Source organism: Gopherus evgoodei, chromosome 1 (assembly GCF_007399415.2).
Source record: "Gopherus evgoodei ecotype Sinaloan lineage chromosome 1, rGopEvg1_v1.p, whole genome shotgun sequence".
Taxonomy (NCBI): domain Eukaryota; kingdom Metazoa; phylum Chordata; order Testudines; family Testudinidae; genus Gopherus; species Gopherus evgoodei.
Genome location: NC_044322.1, coordinates 268,754,878 through 268,765,807, shown reverse-complemented (window position 1 = coordinate 268,765,807; position 10,930 = coordinate 268,754,878). Strand labels below are relative to the sequence as shown.

General features: G+C 48.2%; 1 protein-coding gene across 2 annotated transcripts in view; it reads left to right on the top strand.

Annotated features, from left to right (window-relative positions):
• Nucleotides 1-3,096: 3,096 nt before the first annotated feature.
• CACNG2 (calcium voltage-gated channel auxiliary subunit gamma 2) overlaps nucleotides 3,097-10,930 on the top strand; it is a 67,088-nt gene continuing 59,254 nt past the window's right edge. The window contains exons 1-2 of one of the 2 annotated variants that reach the window (XM_030545535.1): nucleotides 3,097-3,831; nucleotides 4,353-4,498. In XM_030545535.1, coding sequence (XP_030401395.1) covers nucleotides 4,357-4,498 — 142 coding nt within the window. In that variant the 5' untranslated portion in view covers nucleotides 3,097-3,831; nucleotides 4,353-4,356. Of the gene's footprint in view, nucleotides 4,499-10,930 lie in introns of both variants that reach the window. The other variant, XM_030545525.1, reaches the window with a different exon arrangement.

Genomic DNA, 10,930 nt, shown 5'->3' with positions numbered 1-10,930 from the left:
ATTCCCCCCTCCCCCGCCGCTGAAGTACCGGGTATTCAGCGGTAATTTGGTGGCGGGGGGACCCCACCGCAGGTCTTCGGGGCACTTCGGCAGCGGGTCCCAGAGTGGAAGGACCTCCTGCCACTGAATTACTGCTGAAGCAAGGGCCCTCTGCCGCCGAAGACCCCAGGCCCCCTGAATCCTCGGGGCTGCCCTGATAGGACTTTCTTCTCTGAGCATGTTCTGTGGTATCTGAGTGCTCCAGGGATTATATGTTAAACTACACCTTTAACTTTAGTAATCTTTCTTCATCAGAGCTCCTGCCTCAGAGCCCTTTATACAGCCAGCTGCTCTGTTCTCTCCTACCTCTTGTACAGAGCAATTGTGGAATCTGGGTGGAACTGAACAGTCCATGATGAGCTGAGATCCCTGGAGGAGAAAGGAATGAAAAATGAATGCACGGACAGAGAGGAAATGGGTCAGAGCCACCACCATCCTCCCTCTCCTAAAACCTTTCCCTGTCACAGGAATGGAACCACCTTGGGGGAGAGGAAAACAACCTCTCTGATAATCCCACTAGGTCCTAAGTAGTCTTAGTCTCGGAGCTTCAAGCCCCACCCAGGACTTTCCTCACAGTTATAGACCCTCTCCAAAGATCTCTTTCTGGCAGATGCATCATCTCTGGAGGAGTCCCTCTCCTGTATGATTCTAGTCACTCCCCTGGACTCGAGGTTGGAGAAAGGGGTCTCTGAGGCTATTGGCCTTTCCAATATCTATCTAGTAACAGAACAAGAGAACACCACTGGGGAGGGGAACAGCCCCATCCATCCCCTACTGAAAACAGTGCAGAAAAAGCAGCCGGGGGTTGATCCCACCTGTAGCCAGCAAAACACTCTCTTTGCTCAGAGGAACCCCCTTTTGTGCAGAAAGAAACTCCGAATTTCCCTCCCCCCAGTAGGGAAAGGGCAGGGTCACCTGTTCCCTCGCTGAGACTGAGGACTGAGCAGAGAATACTCTCTGGCTCGCCTCCTTCGCTTTACGGTATCCTTCCCAGCCTCTAGCAAACAAACCCAACACGCCCTGGTTAACACATCCCACATCAAGCGCGTGTGTTCCAGACAGATGCCCGCTGCGTCCAGCTGTGCGTGGAACCGCTGCAGCGCATGCCGCGTGTCAGGCACGGGACTGATCCGGGCAGGCTGTGGAGGGGGGTCTCGCTGGACAGGCGAAGGGGGCCAAAACGTAGTCGTGAAACCACACTCAGTCCTCCGATCCTCCCCCTCGTCCCCGCCAGGAAGAACGGCAGCTGCTGCGGAACAGAGCAGCTGCTGCTGCTATGGCTCCTGTTACCGACGGTGTCAGACACCAGCATTCAATTGTTGACAAACAAAACCTTCTGAGGGTGTTTGCCATTTTACTCCGTCTTGGGTTACAATTCTGTGCTGTGAGGGGCAGGACCAGGTGGGAATTCGGGGGCGAGACAGCGAGGGCTGCTCTGCTGTGGCTGGGTTAGCAATTTACAGGAATACAGGACTGGGGCGGGGTGGGATCATAAAGACTCTTGGAGTAGGGCTGGGATAGGGTGACCAGATGTCCCGATTTTATAGGGACAGTCCCAACATTTGGGGCTTTTTCTTATATGGGTTCCTATTACCCCCGTCCCGATTTCTCACACGTGTCTGGTCACCCTAGGCTGGGAAGAGCTGGGGTTTGGGCGTTCTCCTGCCCAGCCCGAAGGAGCTTGCCCTGCACAGGTTTTGTTGTGCTGCGGGACACCAGCTTTTTGGTAGGGAAAGGGGGAGTTTCCTGGTCCCACCCATACCCCAATGTAGCCACGTGGTTGCCCCGTCAATAAACTTTGTTTCCCTGCTTGGCCAGGCTGTTTAATGCCCTGAAAGTCGTTTGTAGACTTTCCTGGGTTTAAATGTGTTTATTGGGACAAAGAAGAAATTAGAGGTCATGAACAATGAAGCCACGCTGTTAAGAGGGACAGAAGAAAAAGAAAAAAAGCAGAAGACGAAGAGAGAATGTGTGATCTTCACACTACAGCAAACCTGTCATTGTCTGGGCAGAAATGGTTAATCTAGAAAATTAGGCTAAAAACCAGGTAGTCTGGTAATTGACTTGTAAAGCTGAGAAGGGTGTTTTATTCTAGGTCAATCAATTCGATAGCAGAAGGCAACCGTTAGAGATGAATTTATACCTGGTGCAAAGTGGTTTGTAATTCACTTTTTTTTTTTTTTTTACAAACTCTTTAGCGTTCAGCAGACCTCTGAGCGTTTTTCTTCTAAGCATGAGCTCAGCGGCGGGGAGGGGAAAGGAGCGAGTTATTAAATTGCAACGTGTTTCAAACGCTCCAACTGATTCAACTTCTCTGCACCCCGCTCTAGCAGAAAAACAGTGAACCCAAAGCATCCCTTCTGGTCTCTTGCTCTCTGAACTATGAAGCTGATTAGAGAGAAATTAAATCTGTAGCATCAGGATTTAGATGAAGTCATTTTTCTCTTTACTGGTGTTAGATTAAAGAACAGCAACACATATAGAATGATGAGCGAGGTGAATAATGTAATTAACCGAGTGTAATGATACTGCTCGGGAAGAGGGAGAGGATTATGACATGCTTTGATGTCGGCAATGTGGATTCAATCAACGCTCCTTTCGGTTTCAAATGTAGACATGAAAGGAGTATTATTTTTTGAGTGGAGAGAATTCAGTTTGCAGCAACTCTTTTTTTTAAAAAAACATTTTCAATTACTAATCTTTTCAAAATGTCTGCTTGTTGGAGCAGCATTTGGGATTTCAAGGAAAGCTACAAAGAGAGAGAAAGACACCCAGGGATTCATACACTATTGGATAGGAAGAGACAAAGAAATGAGAGGAGAGAAGGGGAAAACCCCACTATGTAACTTGTAGCCAGCCCGAGAATAATGAAGACTAAGTGCTTTAAAACAAACACATTTTATTTAATTTTTAATTACCCTTCCACGTTACATTTTCCCCGTCTCCCGGGAAGAGAAACGGCTGATTGAAGTTTTGTGCTGGTCTAATTGTGATGTGACGGTTGTATTTGGAGCTCTGGGCACGTATAGCTGGAATGCGAAGGAGGCTGGGCTGAGAGCAAGCGAGCGAGCGAGATCCAGCTACGCCTTTCTCTCAGCTCCTGAAGCCTAGGGGAGTTATTTCAGGGTTTGGAAGAAGAGGGGTAAAAACAGGAAAGGACAAGTGGGAAGGCTAATCAACCCCCTCCCCATTCCTCCCTGCTCCTCCGAGCAGAGCAGGATCACTCGCATTTGTAGACGCTGAAGGAAAGAGGATATAGGAAGAGGAAGCTCTTGCTCCCCAGTTTCCCACCAGCATCCCGGTCAAGAGGCACAGGAGCTGTTCTTCAGCACCGCGGAGAAATCGGTGCAGGGGAGCTGTCCAGATCAGCACCACCACGTTAATGTAGTAGGTGAGAAAGGAACTAACAAGGGAAGAGAGGCAGAGGCAGCAAATCCTGCAGCAAGGCACCGGTTCCCTTATTTTCAGAAGCTGTGCCAAGAGGAGGAGGGAAATCCGTCTCGATTCTCTGGGAGAAACCCCCCCCTCCCTTGCCCACTTTACCAACAACAACAACTGCTGCTGCTGCTGTGGGGAAAGCCATGGAAGGCAAGACCTCAGCACCTGTACCGCTGAAATCAAGGGCTCACAGTATACTGGGAAGTCTGATTTGGTGGTAGGAAAAAGAAAGGACGAAAAGGAAGGAAGAATTTGAACCCCCCAAAAAGCCAACCACACAAATCCCAGGAAGATAACTGAGAAGAAAAAGGATTTTCATGGCGCAGGCTGCAGAGCTAAGCAAGAAGCCTGAAGGTTGCATCTCTGCTCTTACAATCTCTAACTGTCTAGGTCCAGATAATGAGAGATTGTGTTGAGGATGCTGCTGCTGCTGCTCCCCTGTTCACTGTGGAAGCCATCTCCAAATTAGCCATTACATATGGAAACTGGAGACCAGAATTTTAGAAAAAGGGATTAAGGCATCTCATTTTGGGGGGGTTCTCGCTTTAGTCTTTTTTGTTCTTTTCTTTTTCTTTTCTTTGACTTTCTTTTTTATATTACAACCGGGACGTTTCTGATTTAAAAGGCAAGCCTCTTCCCGTGTGGTCTTTATAATTTACACTGTTTTCCGTGGGCTTTCTTACCTCCCTTTTTGATATATCTCTCTCTCTATATATATATACCCATTATATTAGTAGTGGAATTATTATTTTATTAACACACACACCCCAAGAATCAGAAGGCGGTTGGGTATTTGTATAATGAAGAATTATGGGGCTCTTTGACAGAGGTGTTCAGATGCTTTTAACCACCGTTGGTGCTTTCGCTGCCTTCAGCCTGATGACCATAGCTGTGGGGACCGACTACTGGCTTTACTCCAGAGGGGTTTGCAAGACCAAAAGTGTCAGTGAAAACGAAACCAGCAAAAAGAACGAGGAAGTCATGACCCATTCTGGATTATGGAGAACCTGCTGCCTGGAAGGTATTTGATTCTGGATCTCCTCACCCCTCCCCAAATAAATCTCTCCACATTCCACCATTTTCTCAATCCACCGTGGAACAAGAGTGGTTGGGTTAGTTGCTGAGGAAAGAAAAGGCAATAAGAGTGGGAAAATATGCTCTCTACTCTGTTCCTTTATGCTTTCCTCTTCCCCCTTCCAAAAAACCCTCCTAATTGGAGTAATCTGTACATTGTGTAAACATCCAGAGACCCTGTTAAAAGCAATTGTGTGATCCGCCTCTTTCCGGATCATTACTGCCTGGGAAAGCAAGCGAAATGCTACATAACTGGAGCACTGTTGGCTGTAACAACAGACTAAAATAATTGCTCTCCTTTATAAATTGCTTTGATAATCATAAGTCTGGGAACTGAGAAAAAACGGCAAAACACCTCATATGTAAATATCAAGTTCCCTTTATGGGGGGGCAGCTAACCCCTAATCTTGTTCTGTCTAAGGAGCCTTATTTGGAAAATCCGAATGATTCCAGTCAGCTCAAGCAGAGTTCAAGAGCATTTCGTAATGTCTCTGAGCAGCCACACGCTGCTGGGGTGGGTTTTGTTTTTGCGGGTGTTTCCCCCCTCCCTTCTGAGTGTTTGTTCTCTTGAAAGCGTTACTGCAAAGTCTAAAAATAAATAAGTCTTTGAACAGAAAACCAGCCTAAGTATAATGTGGTGAAACTGGGCAGCAACTCAGCTCCCACATACAGTGACATGTCTGATGGCCACTGGAGAACCAGCAATGCAGCCAGCCCCTGGACTCAGACGTGGGGCGGGAGGGAGGCCGGCAATTTGCTTTTAAATCTGTGTTGTTTAGTATTGCGGTTGGTGCATGTGTGCACAGGGTGGGGGGTGGGTGTCTTCTAATCATGTCCTGGAAGGAGAGGGGCACGGATGCAAATGTCTGGTTTATGGAGACACACATACACACAGAGAGAGCATTTCCGCGGATCGTAAAATCGGTGTTCAAGACGAGACTCTAAGCAGGAGGGTCGATTGGGGATGGGGTGGGGACATCCACAGATAATGTGCATGTATGTCCATGTCTCCATGGGTCCACCTTAAACGAATTAGCCTTGATCGCTCTGATGAGGAGGAACGGGAAGCGGATACCGCAGAATTGGTTTTCTAAAACCAGACCAGGAGGATTGGGGGTGGGGTGGAGGCGAGGAGGGAATAAACTGTGTTCTGTCCTAACGTCTCTCACCAAAGCAGGCTGTTTGGAAATGGTTGTGGTCCGGGAAGAAGCGCGAATTGTCCCCCCCACCCCACCCCACCCCAGTTCTTGGTGCAAACGGTTGAATGATGGCTGAACATGTTTTGAATAGCTAAGTGACTTCATTGAGCGATGGTCTGTTTGACGCATACTGCATTTGGTGCCCTTTCTCTATCCAAACCCTGCCTTTTCACATATTCTGCAGAGGAGCTCTCTGCTGAATACTCGATGCTAGCTCCAAGCCAGAGAATCAATATCAGGAAATTAAGCGGGGAGGTTTTAAACACACACCTTCCACACGCAGAAACCAACCCCACCGCCCCATTATTAAGAGCCTCTCCGCCAGCTTTCAGCCCAATCGGGGAACAAGACAGCTACTTCATTAAACATTGATAATAGCCTCTCGCGGAAAAAGAAGCGCAAAGCGAAATGAGAAGGGGACAAACAGCCTCTCGGTGAGCTGTGTCCCTGGGCTTGAGACCTAGCGGGGAGATGAAGGCGAGAGATAAGAGGGGGGGAAGGACACTGATGTAGGGAATATTGTGCATTCCGATTGTGTGTCTACCCACAGGCACGTAGCTATGGCTACAATGGGGGGGGGATAGGAGAGGTTGCATTCCTTCTCCCCCACATTGGACCGGCCCCTAAAGGCACAGGGACTGCCATGACCTCAGCTGGGACCACCCCTAGATTCCAAGCGCTGGAATATGTACAATAAATGTCATAATTGCCCCTTTCTGGGGGGACTAGAGCTGCGGTTATTAGGGACTTTGTCTTGGATAGGCAACTACCCCCCACCCGAAAAAGTGTCTCGATTTTTCACACTTGCTCCCCCAAGGAGCCGTCAGCCCCTTGCACTCCCTCGCTAACGCGCTCCGGAGCTCTCCCCTTCTCCGGGAATGAGCTCCGAAGGTTGGGAACAGCAGCCCTGAGATGCAGACAGACAGACAGCTGGCTTGCCCCTGCAGGACCCTCTCCCCCTCAGCCTGCGCTGGTAGGGCTCAGCGCCCCGCCTCCTGGCAATACCCAGTTCCCTCCTCCGCACCCGTTTGTTTAATTGCTCTGCCGCCAAGCCGTGTGAACCTTCCGCGGTAGATGAGGCTTCCCATTCCCACTACGGGGGAATGCGGAGGCGAAGAGGGGGAATGGGGGAGGGCACAGCTACTGCTCTGCTGCTAATTAACTAGCCCAGCTGCTAAAATCGGCCTCTCCCGAACGGCAGGGCCAGGTAGAGTTTGCACTAAAACTTTGACGGGGGGCTGGTGAAGGAGTTTTCGCGAGACAGCACAGCTTGCTGGCCAAGGGTGTGTGCAAGGGGGAGTCAGGGCATTCACGCTAAACGGGATTGGCCTTTGTCACTGGGACAAGTTAGCAGTGCCCCATGCTTCCCTGGCAGGGACCTTCCCAGCAGGGATTTCTGTGAGGTTGGATTTCTTTTCATTCTCCTTCCCTAGCTGACCATATTTCAAATCTCTTTGTCAAGCTGCTGTCTAACGGTTGCAAATGAAAAGCAACTTTGTGTTTGCTTCTCGTCTCTCTGAGGTTTTGATTAGTGCGGTTGGCTTCCCTCCTCCCCTTAGTCCTTTCTGGAGAGAGAATCAGAAACACTTCTCTCAGGCACCATGTTTGAAAGCTGGCTGCTTCAGGGGCCAGGACCTGTTCCTCCCTTCCCCACAGAGGTCAAGAGTGGCCTGGCACCTGGGAGGACAGATGGCTGAGATCTCACCTGGGGGTTCGGCGAGATAACCCCCTTGCAGTCCCTTCTAACCTCATACTTCAATGAAGTGCACGAGTGGAAATGGCAAAGAGGGCCCTCCACCTGGAATCCCCCACATCTACAGGGTGGCCATAGGTTGGAGTTTTTCCATCAACTTCAGTGGGCTTTGGGTCAGGCTGTGAGGTGAGGAGGGGCCATTGGTGTGTGAGAAGCTTTATATTGCTGGAAAAGAACTGAGGAAGTAGTCAGTGTTTGTTCTCAGCCTATTGGTAGGAAGACACTGTCAGGCCACTAGCATGGGGGGTTGCCTTGGTCCTCCAAGGACTCCGTGAAATCTGGGCTGATGCTGGAGAGTGGTGGATAAGTAGTGTAGTAATCATTTAAAATTGGGTTTTTCTTTTAGAAATATTCTTGTAGTTATTTACCTTTATATAGGCCAGGTGTGGCTGGGCACCCTGATAGATGCCTCTATTCAGGGTTCCTTCTGCCTCACCAATCAGTCTCAGTTATCACCTAGAGCTCTCTCCTTCCCTGGCCCCATCTATCTCTCAGGTACTTTTCTGGCCCCAGTTACCATCCTGTCAGCCTCCATGCTCATCCTGCTTTTGTCTCTCTCCACCCATTCTGTTCCCTCCAGTGATCCACCTCCTCAGTCCTCATCCTGCGGTGAGAGGGACATTTAGTATCTCCGCCAAGATTTCCAAAAGTGATTAGTTATTGGGGGGAAGCGGGAGCATGTTTTTCAGGGGCACTTTCTGAAAATCGGGTCCCTTTAAGCTGTCTCAGGTTAGGCACCAATGCATTCAAGCACTCAAAGTCACTAGTCCCTTTTGGAAATCTGGGCCCCCTGTTCCTTCTTTGTGAGGGCTCCACTTCTTTCAGACGGTAGCTTGGTTCCCCACAGTGGACTTCCAACCTTTTACTGGAGGACCTTTTGTGCTGAGGTGAATAAGGATTCCAATCTCAATGCTCTTTCATGGCAGAGGGTCCTTTCCCCTCTTCTTCCAGCCCACCAATGAGCTCCAGTGCTACACTAGCATAAGAGGAGCAATGTAGTCTCTGCTCATGTTAAGTACCAAACTAGCGATGTTTTTTGATCTGCCTCCAGGTACCACTCTCTCATCAAGCTGCGCTGTCTAAGCAATTTCTCATGCCACTCAAGAATCTTTGTGCCGTTTTTCTTAAAAGGGCAGAGACTGGCTCTTTTAATATAAAAACCGGCACTCTTTTTTAATTGCTCACCCACCCACCAAACAGCTCAGATCTGCAAACTCACTGCACCCATGGATCTGCTACTCTACGCCTTTTCTGCCTTTAAGAAAGTTGCTGATCCTCCAAACCATTTACCTCCTTGCATGGAACCTTTTGTATATTTATTATTATGAATGATACTTCTGATCTAACTGTAGATTTCCATTACTAGGGACTAATTTGAATCTCCTCTTGTAGAATCTTAAAAACTGAAAGACAGTAGTTTATTGGGGCCTTATGAAAGCTAACAGTATGTTAAGAACTATTAGGAAAGAGCTAGAAAATAAGACAGAAATATCACAATGCCACTGTATAAATCCAGACTGTACCCACACCTTGAATACTGTGTGCAGGTCTGGTCGCCCCATCTCAAAAAGGATATAGTGGAACTGGAAAAGGTTCAGATAAGGGCTGTGGAATGGCTTCCATATCAGGAGAGACTTAAAAAAAATTAGGGTTGTTCAGCTTAGAAAAGAGAGAACTAGGGGATGAGGGGATATGATAGAGACCTACAAAATCCTGAATGGTGTGGAAAAAGTGAACTGAGAAGTGTTATTTACCCTTTCACACAATACAAAAAACAGGTCACCTGCTGAAATTAATAGGTAGCAGGTTAGAAGAGGAAGTACTTTTTCACACAACGCACAACTCAGCTGTGGAACTCATCACCATGGGCTGTTGTGATAGCTAAAAGTATAACTGGATTCACAAAAGAACAAGCTAAATACATGGAAAATAGGTTCATCAATTGCTGACCATCTTGGCGAATGGCCAGCAGTGTAATCCCATGCTCGGACCAACCCTAAGCCTCTGATTATCAGAAGCCAGACGTGGAAGACGGATGGATCATAATTGCCCTGTTCTGTGCAGTCCCCCTGAAGCTCTAGTACAGATACTGGGTAAGATGGATCCTGATCTGACCCAGTCTGACAGCTCTTATGTTCTTAAATAGAAACAAACTGTATTTTGTATTTCTGTATTGTTATTGGCTCTGTCATGTCATTATTATTAGAAAAGGGACAGCTCTGAGAGGCTTTTTATACTGGAGAGGAGAGAGAAAATAGTCTGGTAAGAGAAGGCATGAGTGATGTGTGCAGGGTTAGACATCCCTGTAGATCTCACTGGTGCGAAGACAAGTAATTGAATGGATGTTGGTGCAGAAAACAATTCCTGCCTACAGACCCTTCCTAAGGAAAATTAATGAGCTGATCTGTTTCTTTTTCCAGCTTGTTATATCTGAACAGTGCATAGGAGTTTAGTGCAATTTCAGCGTTCGTGAAAAGGAAGGGTTGACAGCAAAATAAAGCAGGGTGCAGGGAGACATTGGGTAAGATTTCTCCACACAGTTCTGGCAACATACCTCATCCTTGACTTGCGTAGACTCCCTGTTGTTTCAGTCCTGTGCCACCCCACAGCTTTGTCATTGTACCTTGATCATGATCGGCCCCATCCCAGTACCACTCCCCACAGCTCTGCCAATGCACCTCAGTTCAGCCCTGCAGAACTGCCTGTTACTCTAGTCCTTGGCTCACACAGCTTTGCCAGTGCCCCCAGTCCTGACTAGTAGTGCCCCTTGCTGTTCTACTCCTGGACCTCCTCTGAGCACATGATGTAAACAGCAACAAATTAACCCAGGGTCCTTGTACCTTCAAGGGACAGGATCACAGGAGGCCTAGATGCAGTCCTGAGCCTGAGTCAGAGCAGCAGGTGATGGCCCAGCGCATAGCTGATTGCTGCTGGCTTTCCACCTGCTAAGGGGAGGGAGGGTCTGGGCTGGTTGGCTGCTTCTTCATTGTGAAAAAGATCAAGGACTCAAAAGTGAGGGAAAGATCACATTTCATTAGTGTGAGGGACAGCACACAGGAAGTTTGCCTATGGAGCCCGGAAGCTCCTCTAGACTTAATTCATAGCTGTCTGTAAATCATGGCAAGTTGGCAGAGCTTTTATGATGTGCATGAATATCCAACAGGCTGAGACCAGCAAACTCATTTCATTTGTGAGCTATGACAGGTTAGTGCTCATCTACAATGGTGAATGGCTGAGAACTGACTTCTAAATAGCTCTAAAAGAGCAACTGAATCCTCTTACAGAGACAGAGGGAGAGCAATGAGTTAATATTGTCCTGAAATGCACCAGGAATTGCCGTGTTGAAGGAAGTGCGTGGGAAATGTAGTGGGAGGGACACAAAGATGTAGTATGGCAGCAGTAACGCATAAAGAAATTACATGGGGGA